This window comes from Thermomyces lanuginosus, assembly GCF_041956635.1.
Source record: "Thermomyces lanuginosus strain ATCC 200065 unplaced genomic scaffold VTN49scaffold_42, whole genome shotgun sequence".
NCBI lineage: Eukaryota > Fungi > Ascomycota > Eurotiomycetes > Eurotiales > Trichocomaceae > Thermomyces > Thermomyces lanuginosus.
Genome location: NW_027192376.1, coordinates 531,677 through 544,186, shown reverse-complemented (window position 1 = coordinate 544,186; position 12,510 = coordinate 531,677). Strand labels below are relative to the sequence as shown.

At 53.3% G+C, this 12,510-nt stretch overlaps 6 protein-coding genes across 6 annotated transcripts; 3 read left to right on the top strand and 3 right to left on the bottom strand.

Moving 5' to 3' along the window:
* Positions 1–1,269: 1,269 nt before the first annotated feature.
* Positions 1,270–2,383, top strand: VTN49DRAFT_6920 (uncharacterized protein; the record flags this gene model as incomplete). Its single annotated transcript, XM_069415132.1, has 6 exons — positions 1,270–1,301; positions 1,350–1,376; positions 1,427–1,661; positions 1,714–1,806; positions 1,865–2,230; positions 2,285–2,383. The coding sequence occupies 6 exons, from the start codon at positions 1,270–1,272 to the stop codon at positions 2,381–2,383; spliced, it is 852 nt and encodes a 283-aa protein (XP_069264960.1).
* A 570-nt stretch (positions 2,384–2,953) lies between these two features.
* Positions 2,954–5,001, top strand: VTN49DRAFT_6919 (uncharacterized protein; the record flags this gene model as incomplete). Its single annotated transcript, XM_069415130.1, has 3 exons — positions 2,954–3,748; positions 3,809–3,911; positions 3,974–5,001. The coding sequence occupies 3 exons, from the start codon at positions 2,954–2,956 to the stop codon at positions 4,999–5,001; spliced, it is 1,926 nt and encodes a 641-aa protein (XP_069264959.1).
* Positions 5,002–5,140: 139 nt separating this feature from the next.
* VTN49DRAFT_6918 (uncharacterized protein) lies at positions 5,141–6,073 on the bottom strand (the record flags this gene model as incomplete). The annotated part of the gene is made up of 2 exons (XM_069415129.1): positions 5,141–5,874; positions 5,935–6,073. The coding sequence occupies 2 exons, from the start codon at positions 6,071–6,073 to the stop codon at positions 5,141–5,143; spliced, it is 873 nt and encodes a 290-aa protein (XP_069264958.1).
* Positions 6,074–6,555: 482 nt separating this feature from the next.
* VTN49DRAFT_6917 (uncharacterized protein) lies at positions 6,556–8,136 on the top strand (the record flags this gene model as incomplete). Its single annotated transcript, XM_069415128.1, has 1 exon — positions 6,556–8,136. One exon carries the CDS (start codon positions 6,556–6,558, stop codon positions 8,134–8,136), a length of 1,581 nt encoding a protein of 526 aa, XP_069264957.1.
* A 106-nt stretch (positions 8,137–8,242) lies between these two features.
* On the bottom strand, positions 8,243–8,959 carry VTN49DRAFT_6916 (uncharacterized protein; the record flags this gene model as incomplete). Its single annotated transcript, XM_069415127.1, has 1 exon — positions 8,243–8,959. One exon carries the CDS (start codon positions 8,957–8,959, stop codon positions 8,243–8,245), a length of 717 nt encoding a protein of 238 aa, XP_069264956.1.
* Positions 8,960–9,483: 524 nt separating this feature from the next.
* Positions 9,484–10,875, bottom strand: VTN49DRAFT_6915 (uncharacterized protein; the record flags this gene model as incomplete). The annotated part of the gene is made up of 9 exons (XM_069415126.1): positions 9,484–9,573; positions 9,642–9,891; positions 9,953–10,093; positions 10,149–10,186; positions 10,254–10,276; positions 10,335–10,496; positions 10,557–10,642; positions 10,711–10,742; positions 10,798–10,875. The coding sequence occupies 9 exons, from the start codon at positions 10,873–10,875 to the stop codon at positions 9,484–9,486; spliced, it is 900 nt and encodes a 299-aa protein (XP_069264955.1).
* Positions 10,876–12,510: the final 1,635 nt, after the last annotated feature.

Sequence of the window (12,510 nt, the reverse complement as noted above, 5' to 3'; positions counted from 1 at the left end):
AATTTGTAAATTTTTCTCGACCCTTTTTTTTTCTCTCTTTTTTTTTCTTCTTACGCGTTCATAACATTCATCGTGATTCGCCTGCCCGACATCGGACTCATTGACCGACATTTTGTTCTGCGGTGAGACCGTTGCGACGTGGGAATAGACTAGGCAACGAGTCCGACGGAGCACACAAGGTAGAGAAGCATTGTTTGTCTGCTGATTTCGGCCGGCAGAGTTTGCACGGAGTACGGATACTCCGTACGGAGAACCAGGAGCAACCTCGGAGGATATCATGATAACCTAACATCAACGTAACTAACGCTACCTAACCTAACCTTGGGGAACGCTCTGCCGCTTTGATCTGAATGGCCAGAATTAGGTTAGGTTATCTCACGTGATTTACCGCGAGATTCTCGAACCTTGTCCTGCCCAATCATGACTCATTCCGTCACTGATTAGGTTAAGTTCGTGTGGTCAACAGTCGGTGGCCAATCGCCAATTCGGTCCTGCAGCCTGCTGCTGCACTCCGCAGTGCTTTGGCCATCGACGTGGAAGATCATTTTGACAGCGGCAGCTGTGGTCTGGGGTATCATCGTGGTCACCAGGAAGGAGCAGATGACATTGGACGAGCCTGATCTGGATTTCGCATATGCGTTGTTAGGAGAAATCGATATTGGTTGAGTACTTCAGCACTACGAGTACTCTGTAGTTCACTTCCGTACTCCGTGTAATGCTCGTATTTTCTACGAATTCCAGGAAACTCCAGGATGATGACTTTCTTCGGTCTCAGACAAAAGACATGCACAGTCTTGCAGATATGAATATCCAAATGAAACGAAACAATTTGCTCTGAGGTCCGTTTCCTGCCATTATGGATCTGATATGGAATGATTTAAGCCAGGCATGATGCGAACCTGTACATTCGTAATGCTGATGTCCGATCAAACGAGTAGACATCAGACATGCATCACCACTGCGGTGGCATAGAAGTCCCAATGTTCAAGAGATGCAGATTTCGATCACGGCGCGAATGCAGCCCCATGCCAACGACTATGATATTCTCCGATCTAACAGTGAACAGAATACGTTGCGTACAATGAATGGACCAGGAAACTGCGTTTGCTGCGGATAACGGCAGGTGCTCTTGCCCATCAAGGAAGCTGTGAACAGCAGGAGCATTTTCACACAGACAGAGTTGCTCTTTCCTTTTCTTCTTCTTGATCATCCGCGCCACTCCTGACTGCATCATCGTCAGAGGAAAGAGGAACCCAAGAGCGGTGGACCATGGTGCCTTTCGACAGCGACTTCGTGGACAGGTGAGTAGCATTAATGCCAGTAAGACACTCGGGCTGACGATGTGCTAGACTCAAACAGGTCAAGCTGCCAGACAAGTAGGTTTGCAAATATCATTTGATGAGAGTGGCCATGTTGAATGAGGAAGGATCAAATGCGCTGCCTGCCACAAAAACCGCATGCAGGCCGCCTTCTCCAACAGCCAGCTCAATCGGCTGCGCCAGGCCATTGTCAGGAAGGGCCAGGAAGGCATCATCGGCTGCCCGATCCGCTGTCGAACCTGTGTCGGCGGCCCGCCCACTGAGCTGGCCTGCATTGTCTGCCTCAAGACCAAGCCCCTCACAGAGTTTGCCAAAAATCAACGCCATGACCCCGACAGAGCGGTAAGGATGGCGGCTCTTCATGATGCCTGTGTCGACACTGACCATCACACAGCGATGCTGCAACTGCGTCCAGGACCAGCTAGATTTGGACCCCTGGGCAGACCATGAGCTAGACGATCAAGCGACCATCTCCACGGAATCCACGGTAAGTTTCAGAACTACGATTTCTACTGAGACAGCTCACGGACAGGAACGAGAGCAAGGCGGGCAGTACAGTTCTCGCGGGACAGACTTCCAACTCGCTGGGGGAGGACGCGTACTCGACGGCCGCTCCGAGCAGCTCCGTTCGTGACGCGGATTTCGACGAAGACGACCTTTCCGTAGGCGGCGGTGTTTGGATCGAGTCCCGCGATGGGGATGAGGAAGAGAAGAACAGAAAAGGAAAGAAAGCAACTTTCATTGCCGACGATAACCAGGGAGTTGGCCACCAGCGAGAGGCAACCATCTCCGCCTCTAGATCGGCCGGTTCGGGATGGAGAACCTGGGGCGTCGATGCGGGCCCAGTCCGGCAAGGACGTGAGAACCTGCAGGAGAACCGGCCGCGAAACGATCGGTGGGCGAAAATCAAGGTGCGTATCAGGGCCTCAATTCTACAGCATTTATTCGGGTCTGACGTCTTTCAGGGAGGCCGATTTCCCAAGGGAACTGCACCGTCGATGCGCAGGCCGGAAGTGGGCCGCTACCTGCCGCCGCAGGAAGACGGTGATGATCTCTTACTATAACATGGTACCGTGATTTCGAAGCGCAGTTGATCCATGGTTGCGAGGACTCGCGGGCGGGCCGAAAGAGAACCATGGGTGGAATGAAATATGACCATGGAAATAATTTCCCGCTCCGTAGTTCGTACTGAATGCCATCTTCTGCACTTCTACGCCAGTAGCTCGTAATTAGTCAAGATGAGGATCCTTTGTAGCTCAGTCCGCGTGATTTGAAAAGACGAATCCCCGTGACGTAATGCTCCCATGCGGCTGATACGGCCAGCTGCCATGTAACTGTGGACGTTCCTTGAAGAGTACTCAGAGGACGCTCTATCGCAAGCTTCGTAGTTTGGCATAAAGGGATCGCGGGTTCGTTGGATAACAGCACTAAATTAATGTATTTTTATCATGCTGCAGATCATCGGCTTGCGGCTTGACGTCACACGCCAACCACCAGCCGCCGCCCCTCTTCCTGGTCGGATCCCAGGCTGCAGCTAAAAAGTAAAAATTTCCGTACACGGTGGCATTTATATCGGGGGTCCTGATTCCTCTCTCTCACGGTCATCTCCGTCTGCTCAAAGGAGAGTTGACGAGATGGCGTCCGATACTTACTATCACGACAACCCGCCCTATCCATCGGCGCCCGCTCCGAGTGAGCAGTACAGCAGCCAAGGACCTCCTCCGGCTGTCGCCTCCACACAGCAGACACCGTATCCCGCCCAGTATGCTTCTGACCAGGTCTCGATGCCGCAGCCGCAGCCGCAGCCGCAGCTCCAACCCCAGGCGGCGGCGACCTCTCTGCCTCAATATCCGGCAGCGACCCCGCCTCCCCACGTCCAGGGCCCTCGAGACCAGCCCGCCGGCGCTGTTCCAAATTACCTATCGCCAGAGCTTATCTCTCAGGTGACCGCGACCGTCATCCAGCAGTTAAGAGCGTACGGGCTAGACAGCCCGCAACCACAGACGTATGCGCAGGCGCCTCCGCCGCCGCCTCCGCCAGTCCATCCGTACTATTCACCTCCGCCGCAATCACCGCCGCAACCGCCGTCGCAGCCAGCGACATATGGCCGTACTGACTCTCCGGGTGTCGGCAGAGCTCCGGCGCCATATGCGCCGCCCGGATCGGAGCGTTGGGGACCCGGCCCAGCATCTGTGTCGAGCATGACCCCGCCGAGGACGAGCCCTAGGCCAGCAACAGCCGAGCGCAGCGATGCGCCGCCGGATCCAGTTAAGGAGCGCCCTTCGCCGGACCGTCGTCCCAGCCCGCTGAAGCGGGTGTCCACGTCAGGCGAGGAAACGACGCTCGAGAAGATCTGGGGCAAACTCTTTGAAGATGGCAGGCCGACTGCGCGACTGGGCCAGTTTCTGCGGGGGATTGCCGTGCACTTGGTAGGTTTATTTCCGGGCTAGCCTGGGTAGAAGAGCGGATGTACTGACCAGTGTCCATAGATTGAAGACTACCCGCCGGGCAATACCCTTGTGGTGACTCCAGAGAAGATGCAGAAATTCTACGCCGACACGGCGGTTAGCCAGGATCCCTGGCCATGGCAAGGTACGCCTATACGCTTTATCACTTGATTCCACCTTGCCGGGGACTGAGTGGCACTGTGAAAGACATCTTTGACGACCGCACTTCGTCAATCTCGAGACTCTACCGCGAGATTGAGGCCGAGCACCATCTCTTCCAAATTAGACTTAACGAGCGGCCAGATGTGCCGGGCCTGACGCCGCGCGGCTTCGAGCGCTGGATGACATGGAACATCCTGGCGCGGCCGGAGACAGAATTCACGCGGATGCAAAAGGCCGTGCTGAATTTGCCCATCAGCAACCCGGACAACCGTAGAGAACGGTTCCCAAAGGAGCTTCCTCGGCGGCTGTTTCCTTCCAATAAAGACCCGTCGATTCTCAAGAAACTCATGGAGTCAATCCGGATGCACTGCGTTCGGGACCTGCCCGACGTTCCTGCGGAACCGCGATCATCATCAACGCCACCCGCGCAACCATCAAAGGCATCCGCGGACGAACCGCAGTCGGCTCGGTTACCTCATAACAACAACTCAGTGTCCACCCCGGCCCGAGATCGTCCCCCACGAAACCTGCAGGCGCATGTCGATGACGTTGAAGACGACGACGAAGAAGGACCTCCTCGCCCAATAGAGAGGGAGCGCAAACCCTATTCGGCCCAACCCGGCGGCGGCAAGGTCTACGACGAACCGTCATCATCCCGCGATGGTCCGGGCCGCCCTAAGGACAAAGACTTCCTCGCCACCCCGACCCGGCATCGTGCCTCACATTCGTACGGCGGTCAAGAACGTCCGCACGTCCGTGTTAGCGGGAGTCAGCCGTCGCCGACAATGAGGAGCGGAAGAATGCGCAGTTCCTCCGTCGGACTCAACGAGCGAGACGGCGGCGACTATCGCCGGTCCGATAGTCAGATTCTAGGCATGAAGGATAGTCTGTACGAAGAGGTCCTGGAACCCGAAAGTATTCTCGACGATTTTGGTGATTCGCGGCGGTATCGCGATTATGATAGTGGGGGCTATGGTGATGGGCTTGGGAGAGACCGGGATTGGGAGCGTCGTTACCATGATTCGGGATCTGGGCGGTATGATGATGAGGATTGGTATCGCGGAGCGTACTAAAGCAGGAGAGTCAAAAGCCGGATGGAGTTTGGTTCGGCGTGATAATATAATGTGGCTTCAGCTTTTCTGATAGTGTATTTTGTTTTGTTATGGTTTTCTGGAATAATTCGGTTTGCATGAATTGCGTGAAATAGCATCATTATCGCACATGCCTGAGCTTCTTATACGCCGCGACCACTTCCATAAACTGTGCATTCGCCCGGGCCACGGCTTCCGCCTCCTTTTCCCTCCTTTTCTCCTCGCGCTCCCACCGGCGCAGAATCCGGTGATAATGCCTTTCTTCTCTCTGTGCATGCCGCAACTGCCTCTCAGCCACACGCTTACGCTCCTCGGCGGCCTTCTCGCGCTCCTGATCTGCTAACCGTCGCAGATGCGCGACTTCCCCGCTTGTCAACGACCATGGTACGGACAGAACGTCGACAAGGAAGCGTGTGCGCTCGTCCCAGAAACGTACCTCGGCGTTTGGGTCGCGAAGGATGGTGAAACGTTCGAGAACAAGCTGCATACTGTTCCGGAAGCGGGAGAGCGTACCCTTAAGTTTTGCCACGGTACCGACGGTGAGAGTGTCGGTGTCGGGTATGCTCTGTTTGGTTGAAGCAGAGACGTGCTGGAGTTGTGGTTTGTTGATTTCGTCCGTACCTGCTGGTGCGGGTATTGGTGTCTGTTCCTCCTCCTCTTCCGTGGAGGCGGCCGCATTGGATGTTGATGTTTCTGTCGCGGACGAGGCTTTGACAATCACAACTTCGAGTGTTGAGCCGCTGCTATCGTCCAGATTCAATAGCGTCCGTCGCTCATAGTCCTCCCGCGAAACGATCAATCCCGCTACACAGACAAAGCGAATGGGATGGTTTTTGTAAAAGAACAAATTCTGTCCTGCAGCCAAATCCAATTGATTAGTTTGAGCCCATGGAAGCGAAGTTCTTGCAAAATTACCTTCATACTCTGGCCGACTCTGTAATTGGTGCACCATCGCGGCGGACATCTTCACCCAGGAGAAATACGTCGGCGATGCCTTGAAGCAGTACGCCGGGTAGAATTCCATGATGTTGCCGTCATTGCCATCTTGGGCCATGTGGCCATTTTCTGAACGTCCTCTGGGTAGATATACCCCAAACTACTACTGCAATGGCATTGTTGTTCTCCGTAGGCAACCAGCAGCTTGATGTTTGGGCTTGAACTTGAGAACGGCAAGGTTAGGAAGATAATCATCGCCCAGAGCTTCCGCACGTGACCCTAATATTCCTCTACAACGAACGTCTCTATTACGAAATTGCCAGGCTTGAGGGGACAATTGGAAATTTTCTTAGTTGTCGCACGAAGCCCTACTTCATAAGAACCAGCCCTATTTTTGTCGTATTCGAGCCAAAGATGATAACCTGAGGCTCAATATTGAACTTCTCGCCTCAGGAATCAAACTTGTCAGATCCGTGTTCCGACGAGGCGGTGCACACTCTTCAACATCTTATAAACCCAACATACTGAGATGAGAATGCACCCATAAAGTAATTACCATCTCGTCTGCTATCACTTTAGCTGGTGGAGCGTCCGACGAAAATGGCTCCCCGTCGAACAGCTATCTCTACGGCGCAAAAGGCCGCGCTCCGTGCACGACGCAGACAACATCCGAACGCCTCGTTGAAGCAATTGGCCGACTGGTTTCAGGGCGAATACGGGCACCGGCTCTCCTCTTCGTCCATATCGGAGATTCTCTCGGCACGATACAGCCATCTTGATGGCGAGTTGACGGAGCAGCAGGCCAACGCCAAGCGCCTGCGTCCCAAACGGTGGCCGGAGCTGGAAAGCGCGTTAAATCAGTATATTCTGGCCGCTGAACCACAAATGGTCGTCACAGAGGATATGATCCGGGAGAAGGCGCAGTACTACTGGAACAACATTCCCGCGTATCGGGGCAAGGAAATGCCGGTTTTCAGCAGCAATTGGATCTCGCGCCTCCAGCAGCGAAAGACGATACGGGAGCAGAAGCAGCAAAAGCAACAAAGTGAGCAGCAGGGAAATAATGATGAGAACTATGCGGCACAGATACTTGCCGTCCGCGAAACGTTGAGCAGGTTCAGCCCCAGGGATATCTTCAGCTGCGGGGAAGCGTCACTCTTTTGGAAGCAGATGCCGGACCGGAGTTTTTCAGCGCGCAATCTTCCCGGCGTGAGGGAACGGCCGCGTATCTCAGCTGTGTTCTGCTGCAATGCCGACGGTTCGCAGAAACTGGCGCCGTGGTTCGTTGGAATGGCGAAGCAACCGCGTGCGTTTACTGCGGCCGGGGTGCGCCTCGAGAACCTCGGTCTTTGCTGGTGTGCCAATGGGAAGGGCTGGGTGAGCCCGCAGATTTTCGAAGAATGGGTGCGATGGTTCGATGCGTCCATGCACGGCCGACAGGTGGCTCTGTTGCTGGACCACTACTCCGTCCATCAAGCGGCCGTCCAGCGCATCACTTCGAGCAATTTCCCTCTGCAAAATACCACCATCATCTGGCTTCCAAGAAGCTCCGCAGGCCGGACTCAGCCCCTTGACCAGGGGATCATCAGCACGTGGAAGACCACCTGGAAGCACGAATGGATTCGCTACATCATTAACGAATTCGACAAGGGCCGTGATCCGCTGGTCACGATGAATGTCCTCAAGGCCGTCCGATGGGCCGTTGGGGCATGGCAGCGTGACATCACAAGCGACATCATCCAGCTCTGTTTCCAAAAAGCCCTATCCACGGAGCGCTCGCACCCGTCAGACGCACAGCCCCTCATCGCTGAGATCTCCCAAGCTCTCTTCGGGCTGCAGCTGTCTGCACGGATCAAGGACCCCATGGACGTGGCCAGCTTCGTCCACCCGGCCGATGAAATTGTGCAGGATAACCTCGAGGAGCTTGATGATCTCATCCTGTCCCAGTTCCGGCCCGAGGAAGAGCAGGATGACGACCAGGTCGTGGATGACCTGGCCCACATTTCACACAAGGAAGCGCTCGACGCTTTAGAGAAGCTTCGTCTGTACGAGGAGCAACAGGTGGACGGTGACGCGCAGTTGATTCTGGAGCTCTATCGGCTCGAATCGGTGATCAAGAGGCGGACATTTGCGGGGTTGGAGCAGACAGATATGAGGAATTACTTTAGTATCATGGCTTGATCTGTGTTATTACTTGCGCCGTTAATAACCCTATGAGGAACTTACGGGAAGTTGGTATAACGAGAACCGGGCATCTCGTTATAGACAGTGAATATCCAGAGGTATATTATTGCCAACTATCATTCTCCATCATCCTCTTCTTAGGGTTCCGAGGCAAAGCCTCTTGTCTCTGTCTCTCTTCAGGACTGATATCATCGATATTTGTCCTCGACTGTTTCTTCTCGCTGTCCTCTTTTTGCTCATGACCCGCCGTTGCTACGGCGAGGATATCCTCCTCCAGTCCCGGAACATGCTTCCACTCAATCCCTGCGTCGCTCAGCATTTGACAGCCCTTGGACTCGCCGACAAACGTGGCGGGCTCCTTGACACCAAAGTAGACCTTATCGATACCTCCACTAGTACCACGACGGGTCTGAATAATCCTCTGCGCACACGGCGTATTGCCCGACAGGCGCTCTCCGCACGGTTCCATGGTTACATAGAGCAACAACTTCCTCCCATCTTTCCGACGCGGGTCTGCCGGTGAGGGCAAGACATCCCCAACGCGATCCTCCGGCACAGAATGCACCGCCGCGTAGTTCGCCAGGCAGCATTGCTCGGCGTGTGTATTGCCCCGGAGCTCCATGGTATATCCCGTGGAGAGGATCGTATCATCCTCAGTGATGCGCTCTTCATCGCGGCGCAGGACAAGCATTGCGCCCACGCGGAAGTTGGTCGGTCGAGGAGGCGATTTCTCCGCGAGGGAGAGGCATTGGCGGATGTACTCTAGATGTGCGGAGGAGGAAGGTTCGGGCTTTTGGGGCTCGGCGGCAAACGTCGTCATTGTTCTTCGTTTTTTTCTGACTTCTTTTGCTTTCTCTCAAGCTTGCTGTTTCCAATCTCAGGGAGAGTGGCTCTGCGGGGATTTTAATCGGTTGGAGATGCGAGGTACCTTATGACATAATACGATCAATCAATTACCTTAAAAAGCTAGATCAGGTTACTCGTACGGAGTAACCTGAGAGTGGAATGTCCCTGGCCGACAGCCATGTTGCTTGCTCGAAAGGTAGGTACTTCGTGCGCAAGGGAGGTAGATTAACCCGGATCCGAGAATTTACAATGTTCGGGAGGAAGAAGGAAAAAACGAGAAAGTTATATACAGTATATGTTTAGTTATTGTTTATCCCAGTTTTTAGCGTTGTCAATTCTCAGGACGCTGGCCATAGACGACATAGCTGCAGCCGTTGTTAGTTTTATAAAGCATTGCCTAAAGCTGCAGGATACTCACAAGCTGAACATCATGTGAATGTCACGCTTTCGACCATCGTCCCGGGCCTGGCTGGCGAGAACAATGACTTCCTCCTTGGTCTAATTTTTGTACCGTGTCAGAGCGGCCAGGGCTGTGCCCTCGAAGCCAGTCGCTTCGCCCTGGGCTTGGTTCCAGGCACCAACTTTCTTCTGTACAAAGAGGTCAGCACTGAATTATCATTTGATTTCTCTTTGGAGACAAGAAGGGGAAAACTCACAAGATAGGGATCCTTCGGCCAGATGCCATAGGGAAGGACAAATTTCTCCACGTGAACGTTGACGAAGCCAGCGTCCTGAAACCATCGCTCCAGCTTGGGCCCTGGCCGGATCTCGTAGCCGGCATCTTCGAAAGCGCCGTAGACTTCGTCGTAGTACCGTTGGAGCGCGGTACCCTCGAGACTGCCATCTGGAGAGACGGGGTAGCCGTCCCAGTCTTGGAATTCAACCCAGCCCCCGGGCTTGACTGATCTAGTCCTTTCCGTTAGGTCAAAAAGCAAACAGGGAAAAAAAAAACATTTCGATAGCATACCGATAACACTGCTTGATCAACTTTCCAAAGTCTTTGATCGAAAGGGCCAGGAAGCGCGCGTGGATGAAGTCAAATGGATTGCGTTCATATGCCCAGTCCGCCTCGATGTCATCCACCAGGAACTTCACATTCGGAGGAACTCTGCCAATGTCTGTCAGTCAGACAAATCCACGACAGGTGCTTTGGCTAGGCTGACAGGGTGGGCTGAGTTGGGCTCAAGTCGCAGCCGATCACCTGGAAAAATTCAAAACCAGTCTCAGTACTCTATCCATCTTGGATTGCTTCCGATGGTATTCTTTACCTCAGCCTGGGGATGTTGATCAGCTACAAAGTAAGTCAGTATCTCTATCCGTCATCGACCGAACCTAGCAAACAAACCTACCAAAGTCAATCGCCCAGATCCCGGTCCCAGTCCCTAGATCGATGACACGCTGCGGCTTCTTGATTGGAGCTAGATATAGTTTCCGGTGCAACATCACGAGACACATCTCATGCACCATGTCTAGGCGGTCGCTTTCTGGTTCATCATTGGGAAGCAGATACGCTAGAAATAATGATCAGTTCCCAGAGCTTGGATGATCAGCAAGAAGAAGTCAAGCCCTACATCCATCGCGGTATCTATGATAACGACGGCCATTCTCATGTCGATAGTCGAGAGCCGACGATGTCAGGGACGCGCTGTACGACGATCTATAAGTCGAAGAATATGCGTCAGCAATATTTTGAGATCTAAAACGCCATGGAGTGACTTCACGTACAGTTCATCGCCATAAGATGAGTCGTTCTCATACTGTGCGACTCAAGTAAGCAAGGCACTGATGTACCGCAATGAAAGGATATTGTACCGAGACGTCCACTTCAACATTGACGGGGGCATTGCTTGTGGTGGTAGTTGCCTGTTCCTGGGGGAACGTTTCCGTCATGGTGGAATTACTCTCCGTTTAACTCCAGTAAGGTAACACGTTCAACAACTCTAAGTTCGTGATTGTACGCTGGACAGCTTCGAGGGTACCAAAGAGCTGGTCGCAATGCCAAAATGGACTTTGTAAATTATGATTCTGTAGCCAGCGTTCGGTACTCCGACGCGGTATTAATATATGCGCAAGTAGATAAATCATCAGGATCTTAGTTTTCCAGCGGCGTTGCTGCACCTCCGCCAGAACGGTAGGTCAAACATAGACAACCGCGTTTTGGGGCCACATGGTGACAGGGATGTTTTCGCTCTCCCTATCAGAGATTGAGCAACAGGAAACTGATGTGAGATCCAACATGCATGCGCTTGCTCAAGCGAGTCAAGAATTCGAAGCATTCAGCGCGCCGTAACGGCGCTGGCTTGCCCGGATTGGCTTGCACGTCTCTTTGCAAGGGACCCTGGTCTTTGCTGGTCACCTCATCTGCCAATCAGCATTTCCGGGCTGATAGCTCCCTGCTTCCCCGGCGGCCCGGCCCAGAGCCTAGTTTATAAAGCGAGTGGGAGAGTCCGAGCGCCGCGGAAGATCAGTAAGCTCGGTGTGCGAATACTTGGACGTTGTCTAGCACTATGTAGTTTCGAGTGATAAACTCGCCGTGAAGCCATAACTTACTGTTCAATCATGGCAAGAAGCGCTCGAATTAGAGAGCGTTGCCGTCAATGTCAGCCTCCATCCAGTGGCTCCCTTCAGTTCGGACGTCTTCTCTGCCATTGAAGCTGTGTGCTCTCATCCCGAACGTCGCTCGTACGTCCATCCCAATCACACATCGGGGTGGTGTCCGATGTTTGCATTCCTAGTGCCACGGGCTGTGATTCCTCCTCCTCGAAGGTTGCATGAGCACGCACCACCTCCTACGTAGAAGTAATGTAAGTCTTTGTCGACCGTCGGTGCTTCATCTCTGCCACTCAAAATCCGAACTGCCCATTGCCTGTGGCGGTTTTCATCCTTAATGGCATCACTTCTTATATCACAGCTTCGTTGGCTCCGTACAGCCAAGCCGCAGGTACATAGTTCGAGTCTAGTCGCCATGCGCCATATCGCGGCCTTCCTTCCCAGGATATACTCTAAACTCACAAACGATCGGTGTCTTGACGGACCCCGATTTTAAGCCATCTTCCTCACAACAGGCGAAACGGAGCCCACAAGGACCAAAGCTGAGCCACGAAAGGCTTGTCGTCTCAGAGAATGCTCCTCCATACACAGACTGGAATACCGTTGCAGATGTCTGTCACAAGAAGATTCTAGGAGCCATTTAGGACAGCAGTATCACAGAAAATGATCAGGATACCGGCGTAAGCAGCCCCAAAAAGATCTCCCTCTGTTCCCTCATTGACGCTATGGCTCAAGATGGCTCAAGATGGCTCAAGATGGCGGGCTCCGAAGTTGGAAGCTATCACATCATCTTTCCGGAACGGGAACTACCTAGTATATGTTTCGCATCAGGTTTGGATGGCTCCAAGTCCACCTGAATAAGTATAACTACCTAGGATATATCGATAACTCTCTTACGTAGTTCTAAATTAGGTTAGTTGCTTATTTGGGCTTAGTTAGTTACTCGTAGTAACCTAAATTACGAGTAGCACGACT